Source organism: Gekko japonicus, unplaced genomic scaffold (genome assembly GCF_001447785.1).
Source record: "Gekko japonicus isolate JY-2015 unplaced genomic scaffold, Gekko_japonicus_V1.1 scaffold1145, whole genome shotgun sequence".
Classification (NCBI taxonomy): domain Eukaryota; kingdom Metazoa; phylum Chordata; class Lepidosauria; order Squamata; family Gekkonidae; genus Gekko; species Gekko japonicus.
The window spans coordinates 436,947-451,201 of NW_015165859.1; the positions used below are offsets into that span (position 1 = coordinate 436,947).

The following is a 14,255-nucleotide window of genomic DNA, read 5'->3' on the forward strand; positions in this document are numbered from 1 at the left end:
AGCCACCCGTTCCCGCATTGCCTATGCCCCGCGCTGGCTGGGGACCCGGTGGCAGAGCGGGTGGAAAGGGATGGGACTGGAGCAACTGCATCGGCCTATGCACGACGCTTTCCTGTGGCCAAGTCCCAGGATAAAGATATAGGCTGGTGCCGGTCCCAGGCCGCTGGGCAGAGACTGGTGCAGTCCCAGCGTGCCTCCCTCGGAAGCCTCCTCTGTCAGCCCCCCCGTCGGAATGAGCCCACCAGCTGGGCTCGCTGGCCCTGTGCTCTCCCGCGCCGTTTCACTCTTCGCTGCTGGCAACCGCCAAGAGTGCTGTCTTCTTGGCGCGCGGCCGGGAGCAGGAGCCCGCAGGCTTCGACCGCTGGGTCCCGCCGCCGCTCTTTGTTTGGGCGCCGCCATCTTGGAACACGTGCGGGGGGGGGGTTGTGCAGGGGCCGACTGGCTCTTGCGTTCAGCCGGCCCCGCTTTGGTGGAGCTGCCGTCCTCTGACTGTTGCAGCGGCGCTTCCTCCAGCCGCTGCCTGTCCTGCAGCCTGACTCCCGGTACCTCGGGAGTGCTGTGCTGCTGCTCCACAGGGGCCTCCGTCGCGGCCTCTTATCCTCCTTCCGGTGCCTCGGAAGGTAGAGGGGGCCGTTCTTCGTTTTCTTCCCATCCTGGATCCTCGGCAGTAACCCCTTGTCGTTTTGGGGCCTGCAGGGAGGGAAGGGAAGGTCTTCTGCTGTCTGTTGAGGTTTTTTCTTTTTAAATAAAATTTTCTTTTATTCCTCTGGCTTGGAGCAGGAGCTCCAGAAGTCCTACCGAGCGCAGGGCTATGCAGAAACTGGAGAGGTCAGCCTAGGCCACTCCAATAGGAGCCACGCAACAAAAGAAATTTGCATAGCCTATCGAGCGAGCAGAGGCGTGACCTAACCAGTTCCTGGATGACTTCCCCCCACTGAAGGAGAACTAGCAGGCATGATCCTGCTCCCACCACCACCACCACCACTCCAGTTTGTTTATTTAGATAATTTTTACCTCAGTGTTTTCCTCAATGGGGACCCAAAGCAGCTTACAACATTGCTCTCTGCTCTTCCATTTGATCACCATCAACAACCACCCTGTGAGGCAGGAGAGTGAGTGACTGGCCCAAGGCAAACCCAAAAAGTTTCATGGCAAAGTGGGGAATTGAACCTGGATCTCCTACATGCTAGTTCAGTATTCTAACCAGTGTTCCCTCTAAGCTGAGTTAGTGGGAACGAGCTCACGGTTTTTTAGCCTCCGGCTCACACATTTTTGTCTTAGCTCAGGAAGAACAGCTCCAGAGCAAACTAATTTATGTAGTAGCCAAATCGTTTGCTCACAACTTTAATGCCAGCAGCTCACAAAGTAGAATTTTTGCTCACAAAACTCCACAGCTTAGAGGGAACATTGATTCTAACCACTATGCCACACTAGCTGACAAGGCCTATCACAGGTGTAGGGTTCAAGCCGAACATTCAGACACAATCAGTGCAAAAACCAGATGGGAACCTGGGGAATCTGCACTCCTAGATTTGATGTCCAGGATGGCTACCAGCAACTTACGCTTTGTTCCGGATGCCTTTTCTTCAGGCAAGCCACAGACACCAGTCCTCAACCTACCCTTGCACATCTGGCGAATCACATCTCACACCAGCCATTGCACTCTTCTGCTCAGGCCTTTCTTCCCTCCTGTCTTGGCACTGAAGCATTATAAAGTAACATTTTATCAGACTTAACCAACTCAACAACTGATTTTCTGAGCAATTCTCATTCTGGTCTTGTAAATGAACCTACATGTGGCCAAATGACACAACACTCCTCTTTTCCATGGTTTTCCAGCAGACAGCAAAGTACCTCGTGACAACTTAAAATGAACTTCCTTATCCTTAAAATGAACCTCCAGCATGGATGGCTAGAGAAAGTGGATTGCATTGTCTGAACATCCAAAGCACGATGACTGCCAACACTTGCAAATGGCAAATTGTTTCTAATAAGTCAAGTATTTTTCAAACATGGAGTTAGATCTGTTCAAAAGGGGCCCTTGCTGCTTCAAGGCACTTCTCACGTTGCTCCTTGGGGTCCCCCCCTGTCAATGCTCCCTCTAAGCTGTGGAATCCTGGGAGCAAAAATTCTACTTTGTGAGCTACAGCCATTAAAATTGTGAGCAAGCAGTTTGGCTACTGCATACATTTGTTTGCTCTGGAGCCCTCCTTCCTGAGCTGAGACAAAACTGTGTGAGCCAGAGGTTAAAAAACTGTGAGCCAGCTCACACTAACTCAGCTTACTCCCCGTGTCCCCCAGGAACAGCATTTCATGAAGATCAGGGGGCCACAGCGGGAGGCAGGAAATGTCCATTTTGATAATGGAAAATTTAGTCTGGATACAACCCATTAACTCTAGTTAGAGACACACACCAAAATACTTTAGTCACGATACGTACACTCAGTACAAAAGCCAATTAGCTTTTACACAAAGAGATTAATTTTTGTAAGCATTTACAGTGAATTATCACAATGCTGAACAAAGCTAGACAGCATCTCTGTAAAACATGAGTCATTCATCCATCAGTTCTTCTCTTTGGCTTTCATTATTGAGCGCCAGGATTAACCTACAGTGACAACATTTTTCCAAAAGAAAGAAACTGAAACAGAAATACTGCAGTAACACAGAGGGAGTTTCTGCAACAAGAAAGACGGACTCTCGGGCGGTCCTAGGCCACCGAGGCCTCCTTGCACTCCTGCTGGCAATCCTGCTGCAGTTGCTGGTTGCCAGAACAACAACAGTGGTTATGTTGCAAAGGTGAGCTCCCAAACACTGCAAGGTTGGGAAGGACAAGCAAGCTCTCCTTCCTGGCCTCTCCTACAAAGGACAATACAGTAAAATCAAAAAGGTACACAGCCACCTACAGAGCGGCACAGTCAGCTCCTGGAATGCTTGACCACAGTCCAAGAACAGGTGACCAACTGACAATATTGGGCTGCTTTGACTAGACTGCCAACCCTGCATTTAAGTGACTCAGCATTTGATGACAAATATCTGAATGCTTAGATAATCACATATACATCAGGGATTGCCAATCTTTTTGGGACATTTGGACTGAGTGAGGGTCCAAGGCTTGTATTCACTGGGGGAAACTAAAGTTTTACAAAGTGGGCTTAAACAACAGCCAGAGATTTCATCCAATAGAGTGAATGTAAAGCTTCACAGGCCCCGTTCACAAGGGAGGACTTGTGACGCGAGAGGGACGGATCGGGGACGCATCAAGTGGGCGCGATCACACCGCAACATCTGGGAAGCGGCGCTCACCCGTCACTGATCCGTCCCTTCCGGGCAAAACTGCATATCAAAAAAAACCCCTAGAAAACACTACTACCTACCAGAAAATCTGCTGCAGACATGGGCGTCTGATCTCCGGCGCGCCCGTCTCTCCCGCAGCATGCAAGGTCCTGCCGAACTGCGCATGCACATGCATGCACAGCGGGCTTGCCTCACTCTCCGGTCCATGGCTTCCTCCCAGCATCTGATCATGCTGGGGAGGACCTGCGTGGAGGCTGGGGGGGATCTGTCTGATCCCACCACCGCGCATCTCTTTTGGTGCAGCTCAAAAAAACCACACTTTGGCCGCACCTATTTCCCCCAGTGTGACCGGGGCCACAGAACCCACTCATGAGGATGGAACTAAAATGGAGAAAACAACTAGAATGATCTAGCAGCTTTAATTCTGATGTACTGAACTGGACTGAGAAAGTAGGGTCTTGAGAAATCTGCAATTAATAACCAAGCCAAGGTGGCCCTCAGTTATAAATAAAATGGGGTTAACTGTCTCCTACTTGAGGTTTTGGGGTTTTTTAACACGCATTCGGAGAACAATTTCCACTTCCTTCCTGCTGCCCCACATAAACCAAGAATACTCCCTCGGTCACAACCACCACTCTGCTGCATTTTGCATTCAGATGGTATAACAGTAGGTAGAGGTGGACAAGCTGTCTTTCAGGGAAACTTCACAGTTACTGATCTTCTCCCACAGAAACCCTGACTGGTTTCCACTGAAACCCAGGATTTCCCAAAATACAGTTTTGAAAATCTCTGCCTTACTCTTTAGACTTGAAGCTAAGCAGGGCACTGGATAACATTTGAATGAGAGACCACCAAACAAGTCAAGAACTGCTACGCAGAGCCTGGGCACCTTTTTGATTTTACCGGACACAAACCACCTCTGTTTGTCTCTTGCTTTGAAAACCCCATGGGGTTGCCATTAGTGGGCTGTGACTTGACGGCACTTTCCACCCCATACCAATGTACTTACCCCGGTAAACTGCTGGTGCTTTGTCCTTAACTTTTCCTTTGAGGGATGCCTCCTGGAAATGTTGTAAATAGGAGTTGCTAGAGTTGCATGGAGTGGTTGCATTTCAATTCTAGAGTGAATGAATGCTAAGACACTGTATAGCACACAGCCCACCATTTCACAAGGGGCAGCTATGGAGGTTGATAACACATGGTAGGGCAATTGCATCAGATCTTTACTCCAAAGGACAAATTGCCTTGATTGGCTCCTGCCACGGGGGGGGGGAGGAGAGAACAGCCGAAGTGCACCAAAAGAGACACGCGACGGCGGGATCAGATAGATCCCCTGAGCCGCCGCGCAGTTGCTCCCTGGCACGATCAGATGCCGGGGGGAAGCCACTGCAGGGAGAGCGAGGCAGCCGAAGTGCGCATGTGTGCGCGTGTGCAGTTCGGCCGGGGGCCTCGATTGCTCCTGCAGACGGGCGCACAGGCGATCTCACGGCCGCACTTGCTGCGCCGTTCCAGGTTGGTGCTACCTTTTACTCGGGGGTTTTTTGCAGCGGGTTTTAGGCCAGAAGGGACGGATCGGGGACAGGTACACGCCGATTCCCAGACGTTGCGGTGTGCTCGCGCCCGTTTGCTGTGCCCCCGATCCGTCCCTCTTCCGGCCCAAAGCCTCCCATGTGACCGGGGCCTTGGTTTGTCAAGAATGGTAAGGAGGAAATGAATGCCACTTAAGGAAGGTCCCTTATGGAAGGCACAGTCTGAGTATTAAGCAAGAAATCCAACAATTGCCCTTGCTATAAGAACACAGAAGGAACAGACATGCTGCATTTTCTTTCTAAGAAACCCTGGAGCACATGGACTCATCGATGAGCAACATGACTTCACCAGATCCCAACAAGCAGTATAAAGATCAACTTGGTGCATGGAAGGGGACTGCATCACTTCCAGCTTGGGGGGTGGGCAGTGTGGTTACCACTTCAGAATCCTTTCCACACAAAAAGAGAGACACTCCACAAGCTAAAAGGAAAGAAACTAATATCTGTGATAGTTGTAGGAACTTTGTGTTACCAAGGTAAAAGGTAAAGGCTCCCTTGCTCGAAAGCCAGTCGAATCCGACTCTAGGGATGCGGTGCTCATCTCCGTTTCAAAGCCGAAGAGCCAGCGCTGTCCGAAGACGTTTCCGTGGTCATGTGGCCAGCATGACTAAACACCAAGGTGCATGGAACACTGTTACCTTCCCACCGAAGTAGTACCTATTTATCTACTTGTAATTTCTTGTTTTCAAACTGCTAGGTTGGCAGGAGCTGGAACTAGAGACGGGAGCTCACTCTGTCATGCGGCACCCGGGTCTCGAACTGCTGAACTACCGACCTTCCACAGCCTGCAGTTCAGCGTCTTAACCACTTGAGCCACCGCAGCTAAAAAAAATTTAAAAACACAACCGTCTTCTGCCTGCAGTTTGAAGTTGTACAGTCCATTTCACCCCCTCAGGATTCTGCCCTCACATTGTACAGTACACAGGTTTGGATCCAGGAGGAGTAATTTCTGCCAGGTCCACCTTCCAGCTGCAAACCCTGATTTGTCCCTCATGACATTCTTGAGGATCCCCTGCCCCACAGGAACACCATTTCCGGGACCTCAGTGGACCTCAGAGGAAGGCAGGAAAGTTCTGTTCTGCTGGTGGAAGTGCCTTCCATTAGTGGACAATTTAGTCCGGATCCAATCCAAACCAACCAGGCCTAAAAGAATCTCCATGAACTCAAGAATGCACCCCAAGGTTCTCACACTCCTTTATGCTACTTTGAAATGTGTGAACATACTTGGGGCACTCAAGTGTGCAGTCACAAAGATACTGCACTGAGTTAAAAAGCATCTACCCACCTGTTTGTGTTTTTCCCTGAAACGGCTGGAGATGCAGTAGGGCATGATAATGGCTAGAAACACCCAGGCTAATTATTTTTGTGCAGGGCTATTAGTGGCTGGCAATCAGAAAACTAGACTGTCTGGGGGCAATAAATGCTGGGGAGAATGGAGGGGTCCCGCCTATGCCCATGGTCTCCATTGCGGAGTGGGGGCGTCACATCCAATTCCACCAAAGTATCCAAGCACAGTGGACGCAAAATCCAAAAACTTCCTTGAGGAGAGACCTCGGCACTCAAGATGTAGTCCCTCCTTGCAGAAACTGGAGCTACCCCAAAGTTCAGTCACATAAGAGTATGGCAGAGAGGGTCATTCAAGCAATTGCCTTATGCCACAATTTGCATCCTTTCCAGAATTAACCATGGAAATCAGCATTCCCAGCTAATTCCCGCTAGGCTTTTCCATTAATGTATCCAAGCCCCAACCTGGAGAAGCCATGCTCTGGGGATGGGGGTGGCATGAGAAAAATGTCAAAATCAGGTGTCATATCCATTCATTGTTTTAGAATTACCGTCTACCTGTTGGGAAGGGAAACAAAACCCTTGGGGAAATAGGGTCCAGTTGGTGCAAAAAGGATCTCCTCTTTCTTTATGTTTCCATATGTAATGCTGAAACAAACAGGAATACTGTGGCACCTTTAAAGCTAAGACAGGTTTATTCCAACAGGGGGTTTTATGGAATAAAGTTCACCTCATCAAACAGCTCTGGTCCATGAAAGCTTCTCCTAGAACAAAAAACGGTGCCTTTAAGATGCCACAAGACTTCTCTTCAGACATGGCTACTCCTCTGCAACAAATCAAGCTCTGCGCTTTACACAAGAGTAAGGCCACTAAAACAGTTAATACAACAAGTCCATTTTAGACTCTTTCAGGAGCTATTTGGCACAAATCAACTTTACACAATCTGGTTCCTTACGTTTAAATCAACACATTACAATGTATCACAATTTAAAATTTACAACATTAAAAGAAATCAGGTTCTTTTGTCCTACCAGGGAATAATATACCCAGATTTGCACAAGTCCACCTAAAAAACAAAATTAAAGCACTCATAAACCAGATTTGTCCACAGTAGTCAAGCAAGCAGTATTCAGCTCACATTACCAATCAAGAACCATGTATCAGCTCTTTATATCTTAACATCTTTAGGAGGGGGATAGAATTACTCTCCTCCCCTGAAAAAATGAGTCTGGTGCCTCCTCTCAAATATTGGTAAAGCTGCTAAAGTTAAGACTTCCTGTCCTCAAGCAGGTTTACACAGCAGCAGGAGTTACTCATTTCAATAAGATTACTCAAAATTACTCAGGAGCAAGATTACTTAGTATGCAGCCTTCTGCTGAAAACTCAAGCATGTGAGTGTTTGTGTGTTCCTTGGTGTTTGAATTATGAATTTATTCTTCAAAAAAGTCAGGCTCACACCTCAACAGCAATGGTACAAAGTGGGGGAGGGAAAAGAAGGCAAAGATAGATATTCAGATCACAGCAATTTCCTCCATGACCATATTTTCCCAAAAACTTGTATCGGTGCAAACAAATTTCCCCCAAGGCCCCAACACAAAATTTCCCAACAACAGGAAACCCCGATTTAATGACTTTTGTTAAGACACAGGCTGTGGTCACACACACTAAATAATCCACTTTCAATGCACTTTCCAACTGGATTTTGCCAGTTCACACCGTAAAATCCAGTTGGAAAGTGCACTGTAAGTGGATTGTTTAGTGTGTGTGACCACTCCCATAATGGCCCACAACAAACTACACATAAGTTTCTGAATACTCTCTGGCACCCAAAGTCTTGCTACCCTATACTTTCTCAATATAGTTGATTCAAGAGAGGTCATGAAGCATGCCAATCATATGAGGTTCTATATTCTTGCCTATAAAACTGGGAAGTGGACAATCACAAAAGCCATCCTGCAGGATCAGGCCATCTGACTAGCATTCCAAAAAGAATAACCTCATCTGGAAGCTCAAAACTCAAGGCATTCGCTTTCCCCTCTTTTTTTGTCTTCAGGAACGGGTGTTTAGTGGTTCACTACCTCTGAACATAGATGTGTTCCATTTAGCAGTCCTGACAGATCATATCCTTTGCATTTCTGCCCATAGCTCACATCTTGTGGTAGTGAATTCCAGAGGTTAGACAGCATACAGATGAGTGATTTTCTTTTGTCAGCCCCAAACCTACAGCCAACCAATCACATTTTCCACTACGTTTGTAAACCCAGACCCCGGTCACATGGGAGGATTTGCCCCGCAAAACAGACGGGTTGAGAACGCATCAAACGGGTGCAATTATATGGCAACATCTGGGAAGCGTAGCGCACCCCTCACCAACCCATACCATTGGCCCGAAGAAGTGGATTTAAAAAGTACCAGCAAAATGGTAGTAGCAACAAGAAAACGGAGGTTGCAGGTGAGCGTGGGATTGCAGAAGCGGAGTTAATCCAGCGCATCCGGCACGCGCATGCATCCCGTAGCACGTCTGATTGCACCATGCCGGTTCTTCCTGGCATTTGTGGCCTTTGATGCGCTTCAACATCGCCATGTGATCGCCGTATGCGCAGCACCTCGGGGAACTGTATGATCCCATTACCGTGCATCTTGTTGATGGGGCTAAAATGCCTCCCTTCCACTGTGGATTTTCCCGCTCGTGTGACTGGGGCCCCAGTCAGCCAGTTGTTTAAACTGCTGAGTGAAACTACATTACAGCTGTAAATCATTGCCAAAGCTTATTCCCTACTATTTCTGTACCCGAAATAGAAACCACCATCTCACCCTTAGCAAAACATGGCACTACCAAATCAAAACAAAACCTTTTTTTAAAAAGGTCTGCTTTTGTAGCACAATAATTTCCAAACACTGTACTTTGATAAACTGGCACCAAGGCCTCTGTAGGAGTGTCCTGAGCCTGCTGGCCAATGCACAGGGAGGAGCAATAGAGCATCAGGGACAAAAAGGGACACTTCATATCCCACCCTTGGTGGCCTGGTCCCCTAAAATAAAACTGCCCTCACAAGGCCGTTCAGTGAAGTGTTCTTGAATCAGTATCATCCCACTGAAGACACTAGACTTAGAGATATCCTTTGCATTCTGTTCTTAGGAAAGGTACCATTTCAGACTGCCACCCTTTTGCACTTTCCAGTCAAAGAGTAGGAAGCAGAGGTCTAGAGGTTCTGAAGGCAATCATTCAAATTGGATGCCACCCAAGTTAACACCATCCTCCTACCCCAACCTCATAATCCTGGAGAGTGACAGAAAAGAGGGGGCTTTCTTTCCATTTGGGAGAGGGCAGGAAAGCCACTGGGTCGCTTCTACCCCCAAACACCCTGTAAGTCTCCGGAGCCCTGCTCTTCAAGAGACCGATGCCAGGCCAGGCCCGCATGAACAGCTGGCTTCACTGTACCATGCGATCCTTGGCAGAGTGACTCCCGTCCTCTAACTCGCCGGGTTTAGACAAAGTAATGCAGCCGAAGGGCCGCGCGGTTATTGATTGGGATTATAGGAAAGAAAAGAAGACAAACTCCGCAGAGGGCGGCTGAGAAGGGGGAGGGGGGGCTGGGCATCCCGGCGAGGCCACTTCCCCGCAGGCCCGGCAGGGAGAGGCGAAGAGGCGCGAGCAGCCGGGGTCCGGGGCAGCGGAGGGGCCTGCGGGGCGGTGGGTGGGCGTCGAGGCCGGCTCAGCCAGCCCACGAGGCCCGGGCCGCCCTCGGCCACCTTGGCGCGCAGGCCCCGCATCGCCGCCCTCTTACCTGGTGCACGAAGACGTCCACGGGGGAGTCGAGCGCGACGCCTTCCTTGCTGGTCATGGAGAGGAAGCCGAAGCCCATGCGCACGTTGAACCACTTGCAGATCCCGGCGCCGTGCAGCAGCGGCTGGCCGCCCTCCTCCGGCCGGGGCGAGTCGCCCGTCGGCTCTTCCTCGCTCCCGTGGGCGCAGCCCCCTGCGAAGACACACGCGCCGCGCATCAGCCCCCCGCGCCGGATCCGGGCGCCCCGGCGGAGTCCTCCCCCGTCCCCCCCGCCCCGGGCGGCATGCCGCCTCCCACCCAGCGCGGAAAGCGGGTCTCCCAAGTGTCAGCCCGGCCTTCCCCACCGGTAGGAAGTCCGACGGGGTGGGGGTGGGGGGAGAAAGAGGAAGAGCCGCTAAGCCCCTCCAAAACGCATATGAAGACTTTTCTGGGAGTGGGGAGTCGATTTATTGGCCCCTCCAAAGGAGATGTTTCAAGGAAACACATTGTAAAAAGAGACGCCGTTTGCTGTCGAGGCCCTTTGGAAGCATCCGTGCAGTTTGAAAGTTTTTTTTTCAATCTCCCCAAAACTTTCCCCAATGCCCTCCCCCACCCCAGCTCAAGCACATGTTGGACCAAGAAAGTGCCGCAGCTTACTATATCCCGCTTTCCCTCTAAAGGAGCGTTCTCCCTAATTTTTTTTTTTTAATGTGTCCTTGAATGGAGGAAGGAGAGCTCTCGTCTCTCTCCCCAAAGGGACATTTTTAACGAGCCAAAATTTCCCTTAAAAAAACAACTTAAAATGTACTAAAACCCAACATTTCACACGGCGTGCGGCTCATTTTCAAGAAAGAAACTGGGAGGGGGGCGGCGGAGGCAGAAGAAAAGGCACAGAACGAAACTGGGATTCAGAAAGAATTATTGGCGAAGGGGAAGAAGAAAAAAAACACTTAACCTTCAAACTGCTGGTTGGAAACCGACCCCATCCTGCACCTCTGGTGGAAACGGCGGCCTGCCTTCCTCTCTGCCTGCCTGCCAGCTTTGGAAGAGGGTGTCTCCGCAGCTCTCGGCCCCCCAAAAAAGAGGGGAGGGGAAAGGGAGGGAGGGCTGGAGGAGGAAGGTTCAAAACGAGGAGGGAAGACGCGAGAGAGAGAGGGAGAGAAAGGCTGGCTACATCTTCACTTCAACAATAGCAGTGGGAGGGCCCCAGTCTTTCCAAACCTTCCCAAATTTCTAAGAGACAATGGCCCTCCTCTCCCCCTTTGCTGGCCTTCTCTCCCGCCTCCTTCTCCTCCCTCCCAGGAGACAAAAAAATGCAACCTTCTGCCATGCCTGGGAGCAACGGGTATCAGATCCTGGCTAGTGTCAGTTCACACATACACGCACCCCCCCCCCAGTCCAACTTTCCCTCTTGTAGTAGGTGAAGTTCGTGTGTTGGTGCGCTGGAGGGATTTCCTCTGAATCCCAGAGGGGCAGCAGCCGCCTTAGCTACAGAACAGAAGGGGAGTCCGGTGTCACCTTCCAGAGGAACGACATAGATTCCTGGGGAAGCTTTTCTAGTTCGGAATAGCTGTCGCTGGCCCATATTCCGTTTCAAGTGGGCCGCTCGCGCATCCACACACCCCTTTCGCCAGTGATTCCAAGTTATTTGGGGGGAGTTGCTCAGGACGATGGATTCCAGTTCATCTGGGGGAGGGGGGAGAAGAGCCGGTTTATACGACTACGCCATTGCAGTCATGGAGGGAAGAGGGGATTACCTGTCAAGGAAAAAAAAGATCTCTCCCACCCCTCCCCGGGCACTCTTAGCTTCCACCAGCCCCCTGAAAAGAATTTGCTTAGGACACACCAGCTTGACTCTAAGTGACCTGTTTGGAGAGGGAGCTCCCCCCTCCTTTCCCCACTCATGCCATTTTGGCATGCTAAGCCTCTTTCCTACACTATCCCCCCCCCCCATTGGGATGAGGGAAGGAGCTCCAGTGGCCGGCGTTGAGTGCGCGGGGTGTGTGTATGTGTGGATTGGTTCCTTACCTTTTCTAGCCTATAATAACTGCACTTTAAAAAGAAAGAAAATCTGAAAGTTTCATTCCTTCCTCTCATCCGTGAGTCCCAGCTGAACTCTTTATGGAAAACTCTGCCGGAGGGAGGGGGTGCTTTGGATACAAACCGTTTTTCAACACCCCCCCCCCCTTTTAAAGTCGCTCGAAATGTTTTGAGCCATGAATTGAAGCCCAGCATTCGACGGGGTGGTTTCATTGGTTGGTTTTTAAATGTGCGATTTTGTGAGCATTGACATTTTTGAGGGATAAAAATGGGGGTGGAGAAACAGCTGGAACGGTGGACTTTTTCTTCCTGGTTTAAATCTTTTAAAAAAACAAAAACTTTTCAACAAGTTGAAAATATTAAAAGAAATAATTGCAATATAGTCTTCGTTGCAATAAATCTGTTTACAAGCGGAAATTCGAAGGTCGGATATTGAAAGGAATCCTGGGAGAGGCAAATCCATCCATCCTTTTTCCTGGCTTCCCCCATAGGCAAGTATTGTTGTTGCTAAACCACAAACCTCCCCCAAATCCAAAGAAATCAAATGGGGATATCCTGATATTTACAAAGCCGCCGTGCAATCCTAAACAGCGGTACACCATTGTAACAGTGCAAGCCTATGGATGTTTACTAAGAAGTAAGCCCCGCTATGTGCAATGAGACGAAGTCCTTTAAGACTGAATTCCTACGCATCCTTCATATAAGTATGCACAGGATTGCACCTTTTAAGGCTAACTTTTTCCTCCTTTTTTATGCCCTGGTTGTCAATATCCCCCCAAACTCCCCTTTTAAATAAAGAGACTTAAAAAAAATGAAGGCACTGAACAAGAGGGCGCCTATATCCACGCTATTGTTAATCCGAACACTTCTTTCTTAAAAAATAAACCCACTCTCGCTATGCCTTGGGGGGTGGGGGGGGGGAATGTTTGTCTAGGTATCTTAATTCCGGGTCTTGAACGCAGGATCTGAGCTGAAAGTGCAGCAAACGATTCTTAAACGATTCCCATGTTAGAGGAAGCAGAACGTCTCTCCAGCTGACAGCCCTCTGTTACATGCCATCCCTTAATATTCGGACCACAATACCGAGGCAGGCCCCCCGATATTGGTACAGTGATGTCTATATTGTACCCCACGGCAACACGAGGGATCTGATGGATTAGGAGGAGGCGGCGCCCGGCTGCTGTTTAAAAGGCAATCCGATCACAGGAGAGGCGATCAATGCCCCCGAGGTGCTGATGGATGGTGGCGGAAGGGGGGTGGGGGGCTGAGCCATGTGCGGCCTGGAGCCCCGGAGGACGACGGCAGAAAGAGCCCCTCGGTGTTGCGGGGGGGGGGAGAGAGAAATCACTCTCCTTTATCCGAAATGATTCGGATGAGTCTCTGGCCGATTTGACATTACATTTCGGGAGCGGAAATGGCCCATCGGAGTACCCGGGGCAGAATGTTGGGGAGGGGGGGACCTTTGGGTCACTCTTCCCGTCTTGAAATCAGGCTGGTTGGGAAAAAGACGGGGGGGGGCGGAGGAGTTCCTGCCTCCTTCTGGGAGCTTGGGAATGGAGGGGATCCTCTGGGAGCAGGGGAAGGGCGCCAGTTCAGTTGCCTTCTCTTTTTTCTCCCTCTTCTCTTCCCCCCCCCCTCCAGCTTTTCGGGGAGGAAAGATTTCACGGCTGGCCGAGGACAATGGCCGAGTGACCAATGCGAGCCCGCGAGGCAGATAGCCCCTCCATTTCCGGTGCTCGGTTCAAACTGGACAATGCCAGCTAGCTATCCCCCTGGAGCAAAACAGATCTGTTTAAAGGGACAGCGCTTCATATTTGAAATCCACTGCTACCTCTCCCCCCCGCCCGCCCGCCCGCCCGCCCTTGCTGTGGTCCCTTGTGAAGCCTCTCCCACTCCTCTCCTGAACACTTTTCACTCGGAAGGGACTCCGATCCCGACTGAAATCCGAGAACGGGAAGATGACCTCTCCCGGGAAAGCTAAATCTCTAGGAGTGTCACCCCTTCCGGTTTTAAGATATTTTCACGTGCATACACAGCACTTAGCATACACGCAGTTTAGCGGACACGGGTCCCGCATGGGGACGTTCCCGTAGGAAGCCGAGACCGGCTGCCGCACCCAGTTGAGTGTACACTCGGCATGATATTGAAAGGGTCCCCAGAGACACGTGTTGGTGAAGACGGAGAGAACCCTTCAAGGATTAGATAATGGAGGTGAGTGTGATTGTCATGGGGATCGACCACCATCCATACAACCCAACCCCAAATCCACACAATGCTAA

At 50.2% G+C, this 14,255-nt stretch overlaps 1 protein-coding gene across 1 annotated transcript in view; it reads right to left on the minus strand.

Annotated features, from left to right (window-relative positions):
* The window catches only part of LIN28A (lin-28 homolog A (C. elegans)), a 76,871-nt gene extending 65,949 nt beyond the window's left edge, over nucleotides 1–10,922 (minus strand). The window contains exons 1-2 of the mRNA XM_015411206.1: nucleotides 10,892–10,922; nucleotides 9,959–10,149 (exon numbers count right to left, since the gene is read on the minus strand). Coding sequence (XP_015266692.1) covers nucleotides 9,959–10,149; nucleotides 10,892–10,922 — 222 coding nt within the window. The remainder of the gene's footprint in view (nucleotides 1–9,958; nucleotides 10,150–10,891) is intronic.
* Between the last annotated feature and the right edge of the window lie 3,333 nt (nucleotides 10,923–14,255).